Source organism: Corylus avellana, chromosome 1 (genome assembly GCF_965113065.1).
Source record: "Corylus avellana chromosome 1, dhCorAvel1.hap1.2, whole genome shotgun sequence".
NCBI classification, from domain to species: Eukaryota; Viridiplantae; Streptophyta; class Magnoliopsida; order Fagales; family Betulaceae; genus Corylus; species Corylus avellana.
This window is the reverse complement of record NC_142490.1, coordinates 11,992,130-12,010,675: the sequence shown is the minus strand read 5'-3', so window position 1 is coordinate 12,010,675 and position 18,546 is coordinate 11,992,130. Positions and strand designations below refer to the sequence as shown.

At 36.1% G+C, this 18,546-nt stretch overlaps 2 protein-coding genes across 4 annotated transcripts; one reads left to right on the top strand and one right to left on the bottom strand.

The window, feature by feature from the left end:
- The first annotated feature begins 1,410 nt into the window (after positions 1-1,410).
- On the top strand, positions 1,411-3,596 carry LOC132170658 (uncharacterized). Its single transcript, XM_059581720.2, has one exon. The coding sequence runs from the start codon at positions 2,206-2,208 to the stop codon at positions 3,406-3,408; it is 1,203 nt and encodes a 400-aa protein (XP_059437703.2). The 5' UTR covers positions 1,411-2,205; the 3' UTR covers positions 3,409-3,596.
- Positions 3,597-8,076: 4,480 nt separating this feature from the next.
- On the bottom strand, positions 8,077-17,440 carry LOC132170337 (transducin family protein / WD-40 repeat family protein). 3 transcript variants are annotated; one of them, XM_059581283.2, is made up of 10 exons: positions 17,323-17,440; positions 15,740-16,264; positions 15,269-15,388; positions 12,823-12,900; positions 11,743-11,916; positions 11,066-11,143; positions 10,707-10,882; positions 9,410-9,565; positions 9,118-9,178; positions 8,077-8,683 (listed from the first exon to the last, which is right to left on the bottom strand). In XM_059581283.2, the coding sequence occupies exons 2-10, from the start codon at positions 16,166-16,168 to the stop codon at positions 8,498-8,500; spliced, it is 1,458 nt and encodes a 485-aa protein (XP_059437266.2). In that variant the 5' UTR covers positions 16,169-16,264; positions 17,323-17,440; the 3' UTR covers positions 8,077-8,497. The 3 variants fall into 3 exon arrangements, with proteins under 3 accessions (XP_059437266.2, XP_059437264.2, XP_059437263.2); XM_059581281.2 differs by having other exon boundaries at positions 9,410-9,568; positions 15,740-16,320; positions 17,323-17,437; XM_059581280.2 differs by having other exon boundaries at positions 9,410-9,568; positions 17,323-17,437.
- Positions 17,441-18,546: the final 1,106 nt, after the last annotated feature.

The following is an 18,546-nucleotide window of genomic DNA, read 5'->3' as shown; positions in this document are numbered from 1 at the left end:
TACTTTCTTACCATATTTGTTGACATTTTGAGACCTAACGTGTACTAGAAGAAAAGATTACTGTAGGGTTTTCAGCGGTATCTTTTGACTCTTTCAAACTTCAGAAATTTGAGAGCAAGAAAAAGGGTGAAGAAGAGCAGAGATTATCAGGAGGATGTACAGTATAAATTAACTTTTTATCAGGTTGTTAATTTGATATGGACTAGGCAAGCAGTAGAGTATAACTTTATTGTATTCCACTGCCTATTTCCTTTCATTGGGTCCACGAAAGGGCTGTGCCATATTCCCACATAATGCTAACAAATATTTTTTGTTTTATTTTTTATTTTTATCTTTTGTTTTCTATTTTAGAGTAAAAAATATTAACAAATAACTTAAAACATTCTCTCCTCTTAGTGGTTATTGGTGTTACCTAACAATAGTACCAGTAGGGTTGAAGGGTATTGCAAGGGTCGTGCTGACTCGTGCATCTATTCATGTTCCTTCTTGGGGTTTGTTCAGGATTGAAGGGTCTCGTGAAGGATATGCATCTAGTATCCTTTGTTTTGGTAATTTAGTCGCTTTATGCGGCCCATTTGTTAGCTTTTGCTCAAGATATAGAGGTCCGAGTCCTTTATGATTCATTGGGATCATTATTGGACTCATTGCCTATTTTCTATTTACAATTTCGGTACTGTTTATTTTGTTTCGAGTTTATTGTTGAGAGCCCACCCGTTTTGATATTTTGTTTAGTTGTTCTCCTCTTTTTTGCAATGGAATGTACTTAAAATAAATAAATAAATAAAAAATCCCAAATTGCTGATCTTTTACCAAGTCTTTCTTTCTACTCCCATTATTGATGCTTCAGCATTATAGGGTGGGCAAGCTGTGGACCAATCTAGCCGTATTCCCTTTCCAAGAGACTTAAATGTGTTAAAGGAGGAAGCTTCTTTAAATAAAATGCACTGATATTGGTAAACCACATCTTTCATAAGAGGAAGACATAAATAGATTGGGTGAAGGCCGATTTGTGGTGGGAAATATTTGTTCTTACCTTATTCCATCCATTCTTAGAAAATATATAGACAATAATGGTTGCGGATTAGATTTGGCCACAACCCAAATCTCCAATGTGCATGATAATATGCAAATTTTGGCTGCCTTGTCAAATTTTAATCATATGTATATATATATTTTTAGACGTTTTCTCATTGTAAATTGGTTTTTAAGTGCGAGTTTTACGTTTGTGGGTTCAATTTCCTTTTTTATTTTATTTTTTTGGGTTTTGTTTAGGCTCTTTAGAGGTAAAAATGGCCATTAGGCATTAGTTGCTGATAATCTTGCCGTTAACATTGAAAAACCAACCTCTAGCTGTGGATTAACCTAAAAAAAAAACATTTCAATTATATAAACCAAATTGAAGACCCAACATTGTTTAAGAGACTTAAATTCAACAGAAAACTACATGGGCACCGTCTACTTTGTTGTCGTACTAACAAAAATTGCAGATACCTTGTGAGGTTTGAGCCAAAAGCGTAGAAGCTCACCCCCACCAAACGACAACCAGTAGTAGCATCCACGAACACAGCTTCCTCCACGTTGACTGCTCACGTGTCAACCCCAGGAAGCCGGTGAGATATTATTGCTTGCCGCAGAAGTATCACCCTCACCCGTTACAGATGGCTCAACCTCGTAGTCACGTGATCCCCGTCCGACCTGTCACCCGAACCTCACGCTCGGCCCCTGTCCACGTAGGCTCGGACAACCGTTTGCGCACGACTCTCTTCCCAATAAAGAAACAAATACTCCAGATTAGAAATAAAAGAAATTAATAAACGAGCGAATAAAATAATGTTTGTCTCAGTAAATCACACACGGAAACAAAATATCAGTAGCAGTCATTGCGTCTTCTCTGAGAAGCCAAAATAATGAAAAGGCAAAGCCTTTGAGAGTAGCAGAAGAAACTTCTTCATTCTTCAAGATTCAATGCTAGCTTGCTTTCCAAGCCAACCATTTCCTTTTCTCTCACGCACAAAAAGCTTCCCTTTTTTTGATGCTTGTTGTAGTTGTAGTTCCGTCAACAATAAAAGCTTTCACGCCGTTTCCCACGAGAAACCGGTCTGATCATCTCACGGAAAAGCATTTCTATTCCACCATCACTCTCGCCTATAAAAACCCATTTCCCACTCGCATTCAGTGACTCAGTACTCAGTAGCCGCTTCTTCTATGGCAAAGATAAGGGCTCTGGGGCTTTGCTTTGTGCTTGCTTTGTGTCTGTTGCAATGCGGTCATTTGTGGGTGTTGGCGATTCTGAACCCGGTTGATTTTCTGGCTCTGCAATCCATCAGGAAAGCTCTCGACGACTTGCCCGGCTCCAACTTCTTCGCTTCCTGGGACTTCACGTCTGACCCATGTAATTTCGCCGGGGTTTACTGTGGCTCCGATAAGGTTATTGCGCTCAATCTGGGTGATCAGAGGGCCGGGTCTCCGGGTTTGACGGGTCGGATCGACCCTGCGATCGGGAAGCTCTCTGCTCTAGCGGAGCTCACGGTCGTTCCGGGTCGAATCTACGGCGCTCTGCCACAGTCGGTTTCGCAGCTGAAGAGCCTCAGGTTCCTCGCCATCAGCGGGAACTTCATCTCCGGCAATATTCCGTCGAATCTCGGCGGTCTCCGGAGCCTCCGGACCCTCGACCTCAGCTACAACCTGTTCGCGGGAGGAATCCCCCGGTCCATCAGTACACTACCGGAGTTATCCAATGTCATCCTCTGCCACAACCGCCTCTCCGGTTCGGTACCTCCGTTTCACTCCCAGAGCCTGACCCGACTCGACCTCAAGCACAATGCTCTCTCCGGTTCGCTCGGACAGGACTCTCTGCCTCCCTCTCTCCAGTACCTCTCGCTCTCCTGGAACCGGCTCAGTGGACCCCTGGACCGGCTCTTGACCAGGCTCAACCGGCTGAACTACCTGGACCTGAGCATGAACCAATTCTCGGGTACCATCCCGGGTCGGGTATTCACGTTCCCAATCACCAGCCTCCAATTACAGCGCAACGTCTTTTCGGGTCCGGTCCAACCAGTTGACCAGGTGAGCATTCAGACCGTTGATCTCAGCTACAACCGGCTGTCGGGACAGATCTCTCCAATGCTCTCGACCGTACAGAATCTATACCTGAATAACAACCGGTTCACGGGTCAGGTACCGGCAAGCTTCGTGGACCGGTTACTGGCTGCTAGCATACAGATACTGTATTTGCAGCACAATTATCTGACGGGGATCCAGATCAATCCAACGGCTGATATTCCAGTGAGCAGTTCGCTGTGTCTACAGTATAATTGTATGGTCCCGCCCGTTGAGGCACCCTGTCCGTTGAAGGCTGGGAAGCAGAAGACAAGACCTACAGCGCAGTGTAACGAGTGGAAGGGGTAGAGCTGGAAATTCGATGCTTTTCTTTCTGCCTTCTGGGGGCAGAATGGGAAGCTCAGAAACACATTGGTCTATTTTTGTCGGGTTAATTCATTTATTATTTTTGTTATATGGTGCCTGAAATTCGGAATAAGGAGATTTGTGGATACCTAGAAATGTTTTGCTCAAACAAAAAAAGTGTAAGCTATTTAAGGGACTTTATTATTATTATTATTATTATATAGTCCTTTTTTCCCCTCTTTTTTGATTTATGTTTTTTTTTTTATTATTATTTATTGTGATTTGCTTTATTAGTTTCATCTTTTGTCAGTTAAGTTCTATTATTTTTCATCTTAATTAGAAAAGAGAAAAATTAATTCAATGTAAAAAAGGGAGCTCGTGATAAATTTGTTGTTGATAATAAATAAAACATTGCATCAATTCAACTAAAGAATTAATAATTGGACAGCCACATTTTTTAATAGAAGGCAATATTGAAATAATAAAATGAAAAAATATTAATCATCAGATTTTTAATGATATTTAGGTGTGTAATGTAATACAAGTATTTCTAATGAAGAAAAAGAAAAAGAGGAAGTGAGCAATATCAAATTTTATTTTTACAAATATTTATGATCCGGCTTAGTGGAAGAATATCGATACAAAATTAAGAGATCTATTGATAGACTGAATAGTCTTCAGTAATGGAAAATAGTTCACATTCGGAAGGAGGCGACTCAGGCGAGCGAAGCAACAAGCAGCGATCCATAAGTCTCTTTTAACAAAGTGTGCTTAAAAAAGAGTCACATCTTTATTTAAAGTATTATACTTTCGGAGCAAGATTAATTGTTGTGTTTTTAATAGAATGATAGTTCACTTAAAAAAAAAAGTTTAATTAGAGGTAATGATCTAAATTTTCATAAGGACAAAAAAAAAAGAAAAAAAAAAGAAGAAGACATTTGTCTATGACATATACATTCAAAAATTATCAAATAGACAAAAACATAATTGAAGATTTTTTTTTTAATTTTTTTTTAATTTTTATTTTTTTAACTATGATTGAAGAAGTTATGTAAATATAAACTAATACTCCAATTAAAATACCAAAGTATATAAAAGAAAATATTATTTTTAAATGCTTACATTGCTTATGGAATATTATCAACAATACTCGTAATAATTGCTTGTATAGAAACATTTTATTTATAATCGACTATGCTAGAAGACATATTAGATGGATTAATATTGAGAAAAAAAAAATTTTAAATTTTTTTCATATTGAATAGTTGTTATCTCTAACTTTGTAACGCCCTAGTCTCATATTGGGAAGATGAGAAGTAGTCCACATAAGGTAGGTAGTTTATAAAAATAGTCATGAGTGCTAAGTCTCACATTGTCTAGTTACTAGATAGAACAGAGCTTTATAATGAATTATAAGGAAACTCCAAATTGACTAATCTTTTTGAGATGGTAGCGCAGATGCGGCTAACACTTTTTTCTGGGTCATTACATATGATATCTGGGTGTGGAAAATATGATATGTTTATATGGAATATGCTATTCTTAAATGATATGAAGGTAACTCAATATTAAAATAGTGTGGACCAGACCCAAAACGGACAATGAGTGTTATCTCATATTCTCATACATGGGCTCCGACAGTAGCTGAAATCATTGTGTGTCGATCAATGGATCAAAATACTTTGTTTTGTAGTTGTTGTATTTCATTTGCTTTTGCAACAAGAAAGAAGGTAGTGGGGAAAAACTTTGTGCTTTTTCGGCTTTTTTGTATGCACGGGCTTCTGTGAATGCATTATCATCATTGGGGGCCAGCTAGCTGAGTGTAAAACTAACCTTCCTTCATCACCATTTATAGAAGATTGATGATATTTGCTCAAAATTAACTCAATCCCCGAAGAGATCCATGAATGATGATGATATTTTTGGATGGATCTACGAACTGGGTCGTAAGAATTCTTTCAATCGGGTCATAAGAAGCACTTGTTATTATAAAATTATGTGTTTGTTATCAATAATGGACTCAATTGGGGTGAGAAATTTATGTCATTTTTTTTTTTAATAACAAGGCATGGATGTGAGATTAGGTGGGGTTAGATAGTGATTGGTGAAGTTTGGGCATCGGGACATAGAGAAGAGAGCAAAATTACTAGGAAGCAGTTAGCACAAAAGGTCAATCTAGAAGCCTTTTGTGTTTGTTTTTTTAAAACTCATTTGGGTATGTTGAGTCGTTGGGGTGTACAACTTAGCACGTGCCACATGGGTGTAAAAACACATTCCCCATGAGGCCAATGATGACCTCTTTTGGAACCAATGGTCAACACCTAATTTCTTTTACTTTTTTTTATTTTTTATTTATTTTTTATATTTCATGCTTTTTGCCCTTTGGGTCGGGCTTTGTTTAGCAAAGCCTTTCCTTTTCCTTTGTCTCTTTCATGTTTGTTGTTAATTGTCACAACAGTTTTTTTAAAAGAAAGTTAGCAATCGAGGTTGTTCAGAAGTGTCGATAGAAAATAATTTTGATACTTAAGTCAATAGTGTTTGAGATTAAAAATATGAATGCTTTGGTCCGGGTACGAGTCTTAAGTTTAGGGTTTAAAAAATTCTAGATACCTTGTTTGGACTTACTTTTTATATTGATTTTGATGTAATTGGCTTTACTGTCACGTTTCCGCCTTTGCGTATGAGTGCCGTCCGTAATGGCCTAAGCTTAAGCGTCCATCATCTCATAAATCAAGAGTGTATAGTATGTAGTGGACTTTACTAGTAAAAGAGTGGATCTCCTGCTATGTGAGCACAACAAGACCGGGCCAACGAACCAATTTCAAGCGTTGATTTGTAAGTTTTGTGGACCGTGTGGGCCCGTCGTCCCAACTCATAACACATTTGCTAACACTATCATCTAAAAGAAAAGAAGACATGATTGGTTGGAAATTAAGTACTAAAAATGACAGACACAGTTAGCTTGTGCAGAAAGGCAATATGGGTTAAGTTAATGAAGTAATAATCAACAAAAAGTAGGGCACTGAGTGATTGTTATATATAAGGTTGAAGCTTCTCTTCAAAAAGTGGGGGCCCTTGGTCTTTTATGTTCCCTCATTATTCTTATAGCCTCTACTCTGTAACAACTCCATCCCTTTATTTCCCCATAGAAAATCCTCATTGATTATGTCATAATTTCTTTCTATTGCTTTCTCTGAAATATTTGACCATAATCTAAGTAGGGTCCTCATTGTTCATGTTCCCTCGTCATCATGCTTCTCCCCCACCCCCACGGCTTCTATCATGATAGGGACCCTCTTACAATATTAACAATCACAAATGATTAATCTCTTGCTAATCATTTAAAAAAATTTGTCTTGGCTTATACTTAAAACAAGCTTCTTACGTCTCCAAGGGGTAGTTCAATCAGTTGAAAATCATGTCTCATAAAGCGAAGGTCACTAATTCGAATCTCTTTTTCTCTTTTCCCTCCCCTTGTGAATATGTTAAAAAATAAATAATAAATAATAAATAAACCTCTAAGCATGGGTGTAAATGTGAAAGTAGCATTATTTTAAATAAAGATATTATAAGTTTCTAATTTTGACAATTACATATTCGATTTTAGGTCTCGTGATAAATAAGTCATGCTATACAAAATTAAAAACAAAGTTTCCGGTTGTTCATTAAAAGTGAATTACACTAGAAAAAGAAGTTTTTGTTGGTTCAATTAATAAAAGTGAATTATGTTTATACATTACTCAAGCTAACCCTCTCACAACACATTACTCCAGTCTCCAGTGGAGTATAATTCATTTTCAAAATTTTTTATATAATGTTATAATGAGAAGGGGGGGGGGGGGGGGGGGGGGGGGGGGGGTATGTATGATGAGGATTATTTCATAAGGAATGAAAGGTGCATGCGACAGAATACTTTTTTATTTTCTAATTTTGATCATATATGATTTACTGGAAAGTACTTGGGTTGTCATTAGGATGTACACTCAGCCACAAGTTAGGCATGCCAAAGCCTTTAACTTTAATAATTGCTTAATTACTAGGTCACTCATACATTCATACTAGACTTGGTAAAAAAAAAAAAAAAGGGTCTAATTTTGTTAGTCCTTGGGTGCCCTAAAAAGATAGGTTTCACACACCAAGCTATTCGGAGCACTTGAGCTCCACACCACTCTAATTCCCTACTCAAATTTTATGATATTCGAATGAAGAATTATAGGTAATCCTCATCATTTGGGCAAATTTGGCTATTTTGGAGATTATTCAATCTTGACAGATGATGCGAAGCTTGGGTGCCCTGGACAGGTAGGTTATGCACCCCAAGCTATTCGGAGCACTCGAGCTCCACACCCATCTCATTTCCTACCCAAATTTCACAATATTCGAATGGAGAATTCTCCAGGATCCTCATCATCCCAGTAAATTTGGCTCTTTTGGAAATCTAATTCAATCTTGTGTGGAGTCTTGTCCATATCATTGAGATTAGATTCAATTGGATGGCCATGATCTTGCCACATCAGTCACAAATATAAACGTATGCCGTCAAGACTGTTAAAAAAAATGGTCTATCATACCATCCCCACGTTTCTTTTCTTTTAGAACAAAGGGCTACGTATGTTGCAGCTAACAACTTGTTAAGAGAGTGAAAATAATGAAAACATTGACACACTTAGCTGAGGTATTTGAAATAACCCATATGTTGATCGATCCTTCATGAATTTACAATGAATGAAGATCAGAATCTTCACTAGAAATCATATTTATGTACAACTGACAATGGTGAATATGAGAATTTATAGTTCATATATCTCATTGCTTGAACCTTATTTGATAATGAAAAATAGGTCGAACCGCTATACAAACATGTATTTACCAAATTATATCATAATAGAGTAATGCTACTTTTTACACCAGCTTCACACGGGCCGATGAAGTGTGTTTTAAGTGGCTAACACTTTTGTTTTCTTTAAGAGGCTAGCATGAAAAGTCAGTTAAAACACACTACTTTAACTAGTATAAAACTGGTGCAAAATCTAAACGTGAAGAGTAACATTACTCATCATAATAACTTGCCCCACAAAACAAGTGGTCTTCATTAAAAATGTCTCCTCCGAACTCTCTTATTGCTCGAGGAGGGCGGCTCACCGCCCCCAGGAAACTCCCACTTGACAATATCCCCATCCCATGAGGAGCTCACAAGCATGGGGTAGTTAGGGTGCCAACTACAGTCTCTTACAGGTGATTTATGATGCTTGAGTGTTGCAACTTGGGCTCCACTCACCTATAAATAGTTACAAAGTCAGCAACAGCAGAAAGAACTAACTGAGAATAATAACAATGACTTTAATTGTGCATGGTATAACTTCAAACATGGACACAATCACTAGGGTTCCAGTTTTTCAGCGAGTTATGTAAGATTGCCAAGCTACCTTCTAGTTTCATCTTTAATTTGGTGGTCAAAAACATCATGCAACCATAGTATCTATTCAATGATTATTGTTGCTTCTAGATGACATTAGAAAAGCCAACATAAAGTTTTTATTTATCCAAATACTACATCTAGAAACCAATGCTCCCCATAAGTCCCACCAACTGGTGTCAAGACTCAAGAGGATTTGCAACATTGTCCTCCCAGAATGATCACCGACTGTCTTGGAATTATTCAACAGAAAATAAAAGATAAAGATAATGGAAAAACAGTTGTGAGTTACGTACCAAATCATAAATATAAACGCACGAATTGTGCGATCCAGTGTAGATGTACTTTTGACCAGTACTGCAAATTTCAAGAAATTGATTCGTAAGTTCAAAGAAAAAGTATTAAAAGAATTCTTGCAAATAAAACCAAGGTTTTAAAAACTATGCTGTATACTAATTCAAATTCGGGTCCCTTGGGAAGTGTCAATCAGGTCTAGGTAAATTGGCAAGCCCATAGATTCAGGTTGAACAGGCCCGAGTAGCATTAAAAAAACAGGTGTGTTAGAGGAACTACGGTTGAGGATTTTACCTGTATGCAGGAGAGAAGTAGCAGCGGATAAGAGTTCGCAAGACGGAATGACCTCTATATGTAGCCACTGATCGATCAGATGGGTGTTTCATATCTCTTGCCTGTGGTGGATAGTCCATCCATCTGTAGTCCCATTCATAACTCCCAAAGCTTGGACTGCTGAAATGAAGGAAGAAAGATTAATCATATTGTTAGCACACTGGCAAAGTGGCAATCAATATGAAATATATGTTTAGACATTACAAGAATCCTTAGTTAAATCATAAATGCAAATGTGAATCCTTAGTTCGACGCAAACAGACTGGTAGAATTGATCTATAACTCAACCTCTCCATGATCATGTGGACTTCAAATCAAGAAGTGATTACTAATAAAGTTCGCTGTTCAGTGGTATTAGTAAACAAATGAAAGTTCTATAAACTTGCTTCCATTACATATATAATGTATTAGATTTTAACATATTTTGGAATAAGGAGCAAACAATTTTCTCTCAAGACTGTCAGTGGTATAGTATATCCCACGAACAAGATATCAATCTCTCACATTTCAGACACTACTAGTCCACTGGAATGAGCGCATGAAAAGGACCATATCTCAGGAATCAAAATATATCTGAATTTATGATCTTATCTTTGGTGATGGTTTTATGCTGTGCACTAAATTCATAATAGAGGATGACTCTGAGCCTTTTCTTCCATGAGACTTCCAAAGCCAAGTTAATAGAATCAGTGCCTCTTTTCTATCCCATTCATGCATCTCTTTTCCTATAAACTCCTCAAATTATATAATATATATCATGCACCTAATTAGTTTGCCTTGATGTTATATTCAATTGCTTTTAGCTCCATACGTGAGTACAATAAGTACTCAACTCTCAAGGGCAACAGACTGTTTCAAAATAATCTAATTAACATGGCTCAAGAAATAACATATTATTGTAAAGGAGGAGAAATAATACAAATGACTCCAGCAGACAAGATATAACCAACCAATAAATATATATTAATATACAAAGTTTCTGGCAAAAACACTTATGAAATGATTTCTGAAAGAATTTCATAGACTTATTTTATCGCTAATACTCATGAAGAGCCTTCCTGTCTCACAAGAAGCCAAAGATCTCCATTCACATAAACAACTTCAGCATCATTTTTTTTTTTTGGATAACCAATAATTTCTGCATTACTATCAAGAAAGAGAAAAAAATCTGAGATAGCAATAATATGATCAAGATTACAACTTCATAAGTACAAGACAAATTTCAAGGGCATCATGTGAAGTCAAAAAGTGATCATACCAAGTAGTATTGGGGGACATTCTCCGGATATCCCAAAGTTTTATGGTCTGATCTTTGCCATTTGAAATGAAATAACGACCATCTCCACGGCTGTCAATAAATGTAATGCCTTCAAGGTGTCCCATCAAGACCCCTACGGACTTATCTTTAGCAGCAAGACAACGTCTGTCCCACACCTACATACAGGATTTGTGTACACTACATTATAAGGGAGCACCTACTTGCCACAGGCTGCCAAATTGGTGGGTCAATGGTAGAATTTTGTAGTTTAGGGGAAAATTGTAACTGATCCCATAGATTAGGGTGGAAAAGTGTTATTGATCCCAAATATCAATACCATATGTGAGTGTAAGATTTACCTTACAGAAAGTATCATCACTCCCAGAATAAATGAGATTGCCAGTTTCATCAGCAAAACATACAGTGTTCACATCAGACTGCAACATGAAATACACCTCAAACTTCAGCCACTTAAAAGATCTATAGTCCCATTCAATAGAAGACATCATTTTTACATAAAAGTGTCCTTCCATAAAGGAAAAATAAATAAAAACAAATAAAACACAAGGATTATGGGTCCATTAACAGGTCACATACTCCACTCTCTCTGTGGAATTCCCGGTATACTCTTTCTTAAAACTATTCAAATTATCTTATGCTCTGCCGTAAAAAACTTGGTAAGAGCAACAGTACTTTGAGGATAACACAATAGATACATTATACGGCAAGAACAGTTACTTGAAGTGAGGCTTAAGGCTGTACCACCTCTTAACTAACTCAAGTAAAACATAACAATAGTTCATGCAGATGAAGTTTAGATACAGGAACAAATGGTAAGTGCTATTTGAATTTGGAGAGAGAGAAAGAGAGATGATCAAAACAATGTCAATGAAGTTAATTGGCTATGAAGGAGTATAATCTTTATACTGTTATGCAAGAGGACGCTGATTAAAAAAAATCAATAATCAACCAGATAACTAGGCTAATCAAATCAAGAAAAACATAGTGGAAGTATTTATATAAAAGATAATGATACCGTGTGTGCTGGAATCCGGAGGGAAAGCTTATTTGCTTCAAGATCATAAACATATATAGAATCATCATTACTTCCAGCTACGACTTCTCGTCCATCTGTTGAGAATTTCACAGAGAATATTCCAAAAGATCCTCCGTCATCATCAGAAGAAAAATCCAAACCTTCATGGATCTCCTGCACAACATGGGCTTCCAAATGTTAAGCAACATGCATGGGGGGGAGAGGGGGAATCCTGTACTGAAAAGAAATACCAAATACATAACATCTTTCCTGTCAAGAAGGGCATAATGATGAACAGAAAGGGTCACCAACGTTTGGCACAATAGGTTGCTAATGCATAACTTTATCCTTTTTTCTTTTTAGGGGAAAATTTCAAGCCATGGTGAGGACCCTAGAAAACAACATATAATCCTTCTTATCATCTCCTTGTTCAATGTAAATATAATGATAAATGGTCAGACAGAAGAAATTTCAAGATATAATCATTCAAATAATATGTTTCATGGCCCAGGAGATTCCCAAAGTGAAACTGTCATACAGTGCGTGCATGTTCAAACAAATGCATGCAATCATCTAAAGCATTGTTTTATACATAGTAGATATCCATAGTGACATTTTGCATAGGGCATGCACATGCAAGCAACTGTCCAAAACAGTTGGTTATACAGCCTAGTAGATTTCCGTATTGATTATGTCAGATAGTGCATGCCTCCATGAACCAAATGCATTTCATCCACAATCAAATTGCCAATATATCCTGTCTGCACATTTAAATTGTTTAAGAATCTTTAATCTTACAAATTTCTTAGTGGCTCACTGCAAGATTCTAAATAGCTTAGATTTATTTTTCATTCTTTGGTCTCAATTACAAAAATTCCAAGCTATAGGGAAAGATGATAATGGAAGCGTACAAAAGAGTTTAATGGAAAGATAATATAAGAGAACTGGATTGGCCTAAGAAAATTTCCCAATGATATAATCGACAGGTAGGCATAATATACTTATATTCAATTGTGTAACATGCAACAGCTTAATTAAATTGCAAAATCTATTAAAATTGAAACACGAATAACTTCATACCGTAATATTTGCCAGAGACTCTATTTCAGCGGACCTAACATTTACAATATGGACAATAGGGGACATGCTGGCATAAACCTGCGATAGCAGAATACAAATTAATTAACCAATAACATAATGCACATTAAGTTAAAAATAACAAAACATTGCATTCCAGTTCAACTAAACTTTAGCCTAGCTAAATTGGAAGCTGTCTAACAGTCGTGCAACCATCCCTGCCAGATCAGACCAGCTGGGCAGTAGGTAGTCCCATTCAATTAGAATATATTTGTCATGATGCGTTTGATAGACAATTTCCATCTTAATAAAATGTATACGTGTGCAAGGGGACAACTAGGTAGTCTGGGTTAGGCCACCTTTAAAAATCTCATAAAACCATATGTGACATTTAAAAGATTTAAGCAAGTTCTCCAGCTTCTTAGATCTCTCACTGTACAAACCTTAACAAAGGTTATATCAAACACGCAAGTACGTGCATCCCTTGGATCTTTCCTTACCTTTGCTCCAAGCTCAAAGTTTTCCAGAAGCTACCACAAAGATAAGAGGTCATTCTAGTTCTATCTTTGTTAAGTGGCCCATGCAGGACCATCCTTCTGTGTATAAAATTATCCACTCTCACCAAGTAACTACTAAGTTGGCATTGAGACAAAAAACTCAATACCAAAATGTTTCTGTGCCACATGAAATCCACAATTACTTTTTTTTTTTAGTACAATATTCATTCAACCATAATGCCTCTATAGCAACAATTCATCTTCTTTGATCACAACAACCATTTTTATTTCATTGGTTATTTGGTAATCATTTAGGGCATCTTTGTTAATGTGTTTTGGGAGTGTTTTTGGTTTGAAAAAGTGCTCTGACGTGACATAAATTTTTTTTTGCTGGGGTCCACATTTGAGAAAATATTTTCTATAGAGTAAACCTGCTTATTTTGAAAACCCCACGTAGATGTAGAGCCGTACTTATAAAAGTATTTTTTTTTATAAAAAAAAAAATTAAGAGAAAAAAAGGTCAATTGCGGTGGACACTCCTAGCTACCCTGATTTTTTTAAAAAAATAATAATAAAATTTAATAATAAGTTAGCTCTTATTTCTACAAAAGTTAAGCACTTATTTTGTCAAAATATTCCTACAATAAGGGAAGAATACAGATTTATAAAAAGTGTATTCTATTTTGAGGAGTGTCTTAAGTTTTGAGTTGCTTGTTAATGTATTTGTTTTGAGAACAAAAGATAAAAGACAGAAGAGAAAAACTTTAATAAATATTGCCTTAGCATTCTCAAAATCACCAATAGAAGTAAATTGGATATGTTTCATGGATTTCATCTAGTTTCTACCCAAAATTCGTTTATTGTGGGGACTAGGGATGAACATCGTGTCACATAAACCAACCAACCCAAGAGTGACCAAAGCCAACTAGCTTTTGATGATCCAGTCAGACAGTTCAGTCACTGCATTGGGTACTGACCATTGTTAGGTCGATTGTCATTTTTTTGGGTCAATGACCAAACAAAAATCGACCCCATTAACAGTGATATAAATCCCCAATGATTTTTTTCTAGCCAACCCTAGTGTCCTCTTTGTCTCTTTTGCCTCTACCTCTCTCCAACTCTCATTTCTCGTCCTTCAGCCTTAGTCAATTGGCTTTCTTTGACCTCTTGGAGTCTATCTCTTTCCAGTAAAGTTTTGGTCTTAGTAATCCTCCTTCCCTGACAGATGTTATGTACTAAAGTTCGTCATCTTTATCTCTGCCTCTCTCCACCAAAAGATATGTTTAGATCTATGAATTTCTCTCTATCTCTAGTCGAGAAAGATTTGATTTGGAAGTACTGCTGATATTTGAAAAAACAAAAACCTAATTGAAGGTATGAGATGATAGTACTTGTGGAATGAGTTGTGTGGAAAATGTGCTAAAAATTTGATTGATTTGTATGTCATGTGATAGACGACCTACCAACCAACCATCAATACAATGACTGCCATTGGTGCCCATGCGGTTTGGTTGCTGTGCAACTATCAGTTTGGTTCAGTGGATGGTTTCTGCTGGCCAACTCTGTTGGTTTGAACATCAGAAACCACAGGAAACCAACCGCTGGGGTCAGTGCACACCCCATTGACATCCTTTCACCTTTTACTCCATAATAATATAATATCATACCTTTTTCATATATCCACTCTGGACCTTCATCTCAGTAGTGTGCATATGTTAAGTAGAATGGCTTTTATACATACTGCATATCAGAAAAGAAGTAAAGACGCCCAAAAGGCATGTATATTTGTTAAGTGCAGGTCTGGGTTGGTAGTCCCACTCAGATACCAGACACCTTGCATCATACTTTGATTAGTTTAGAAAGTATAAATATATAAAAATACAGGTTTCAAAATATAAGGGTAAGGGAATCCTATGCACAAGCAACTAAGATAACAAAATACAGGAACTCACAAGATAGCGCTGATCTGGAGAAAGAGATGTATCAGTAACTGTCCATCGCAAACTTTTGGCAAGAATGTTCTTCTGAACTTTCCACCCTTGATCCACATTGTATATTCTAATGTGGCCTCCCTGCATTAGATTTTAAAAAGTTATTGTCATCAAGAATTGTAGCATATATAAATATCATTGTCCTTCGTTTCATAACTAAGGACATGCAGGAAGGAAAGAACAAATTAAAGCCTTCAGAGCTCACATCTTGTACTAATTGGGAACTAGGAAAACAACTTGAACCATGGCTAGTAATGCCATTCTGGTTCATTTGAGACAACCCTTTTTATTTCACTTAAAAAATATGAAAACTTCGCATTTTCAACTTGGAGTCAGCTTTATCAGCAGCATGGTGAATTTCTATCTAAAAGCAGTCATCAAATTTTTTATTTTCCAAATTAAGTTTTATGTTCAGGAAGTAAAACATTTCACCTGAAATCCAGCAACAAAAAGAGAACCATCAGCTGAAAACTGTGAGACATAGGCTCGGCTATTCATTTGGTCAACAAGCCAAGGACCATTTACTGGCAGATATCTACTTAGAACATGACAACAATCTGCTGATGAGAATCTACCTCTTCCTGAATAATTACATTCTCGACCAGCCAACATCTTAACTGTGGAAACAGGTAACTCCCGCCTACCAGGTACGGCTTGGCTTAACCGTTCATGGGGTTCTGATCTTAACCTTGTGACCTGGGCAATCTCGTTGTCTAAATAATTCAATGGCTTGTTGGATCCTTGATTGTTATTGGCTTCATGGATGCTCTTCCCACCATCACAAAGGTCTGATTCTATCTCCAGTCTACTCATTGCATAACCCATTTCATCAGCTGCTGCCCCACTGGCTGTACCATTCATTTTAATTCAAGACCACTGCCAACAATTTGTTGTGCATATGCATATAGAATACTGTTGAAGGCTTATATCGCCCATATATGTTATATGTCAGTCCTGCTGTAGAAAGGAAAAAAAAAAAAAAAAAAGTTTGAGCTCTTTAGACCACAGCCCACCTAAAAAGAAGATAAATTAGAAGAATACAGATTGTATTAGTTAAGCTATTCCCTACTTTTCACATAATGCAGGAAAAGAACAAGACAATAAGCAATCCTAATATATCAAAGTAAAATTTATTCACCTAATTTGGATAACATTCAAATTCTAGGGCCTTATAGTCTACAGACTTTACATTTTATTCTGTTCTATTACAAAAATGACTTAATTCTACCAGCTTTCTTCTGTTTTGATAAATACAGTTCTTCAAAAATTATAACATTATCTGCTTTGAATTCAAAATTCTCAATCCATTTTATCCTATAGCTCCTTATTGAGCTTGACTGAATCTTATCACCTCAGCTCGTTTACTTTGGATAAAGATATCAATCTACACAGAAAACTAATTGTCATTTTTCATATTCTTCTCCTACTAACCACCATATAGAAAGTCAACGTAACTAAGATATAAGCCTATAAATGTGAAACTCTTTTTCCTCGCGAAATTTCCAAGAAATCGTTTTCCACCAAACCAAGAACGATCTTTATATACAGTTCTACCTTCTAATTCATGTAAAAAGAAAAGAGTAAAAACAAAAAACAAAAAAGAAAAGGCCCCCACAATCTTCTTATCTCCCTTTAGCCTACCACTTAATCAGATCATTTCTCAACAGAAAACAAAAATTTAAAGAGTTACATTTTCCTGCATATGACACCACCATAATCAGCTCAGTCACTGCCAGGTGAAACCATTTCTGTTGCTCAACTTACTCAAAACATCACAATTCCCAAAGCACAAAAACCCAATCATTTACAGCTCCCAAATTATGCATAATCAACTCAATACATGACAAATTATTTACCAAACAGATCGCAGAAAATAAATCAGAAAAACCAAAATTAAAATTTTTTTTTTAAAAAAAAAAGTCCAACGGACCAAACTTAAACCAGAGACCCAAAAAAACACAGGCAAGATTTAGTTTCAGACAAGGAAAGAAATGTGATAATTATGGAAATCTGACCTCTGGGTCGGCGAGGTTTAAGGCTCTGAGATAGAATTCGTGCTCGAGTTCGAGGCTCGTTTGAACAAGGTATGTCGAAAAGGATGGATGATATTTATTATTTATTTATTTATTTTTACGTTTGATTTTATCTTTTCATTTCTGGTAAGCAAAAGTGTGGTCTGAGTGATGACAACTTTGGATTGGAGTGATGCGGTTCCGACGGTTGTCTACGTGGCTCTTGTGCTGTCGCAGTTCCCACTCGCCTTGCCTGGCCACCACGTGGTGTTGGGTTGAAAATAACGACGTCGTTTGGAAGAATCTTTAAAAAAAAAAAAAGGGTTAAAATTGGCATTAGGTGTACTAAATTAAGAAAGAAAAAAAAAACAAAAAAGACACTCGAGAAAAAATACCATTGTTTAATAAATAAATTTTTTTAAAAAAAAAATTGATTATAATAACTTTTTTTAATCCGATCTATTAAATTAATGTGTGTACAAATGCCCGTGAGTATATGAAAATCACGCTCATTTTGTGCACAGATCAGTCTAATAAGTTTCTTCCAACTCAGTTTATCAAAAAAATTTGTTATTGTTACAATTGAGAACAAGAAAATTTTCAACAAGTGAAATGTGGATTACTAAAAATCTTTAAAACATTTTTGTTTAACAATATTTTTATTTTATTAGAGAGTGTGACGAAACAATTTAGAATATTAATAATATAGTTATTAGGCAAAGAAATAAATATCATCCTCATCCCCCACCATGAACTTAATGAATATCTAAATTTTCAAAAATAGTTGGGGAGGTGTCAATTTGTGTTAAAGGCCAAAATAGGACCCTTGACACTTGCAAAATGGTTTGGTTTTTTTTTTTAAATATATATATATATATATTGGGATTGGTCTAAATTGCCTAGGTGTAATAAACTGAGATTTTAATTTTTAAGAGAAATGTTAGGAATCAATAAGTTTCCCGTATTTTACTCATATTCCCTTATAATCAATCATTGAATTTGTAAACTTATGTAAATTTTACATAAGTCAATAGTGCACTTCACAAATCTAATGATTGTGACCACTAGCATTTCTCAATTTTTAAACCTTCGTTTTTTGTGATGTGGACCATTGATCAATAGATGACTGACTTACCCTAAAAATTGATTGATGTGGGATCTATCAATGTATGCCACCTACATGCAATCGAAAATTGGACATCTCAACATTTTGTACTTGATTGCCAA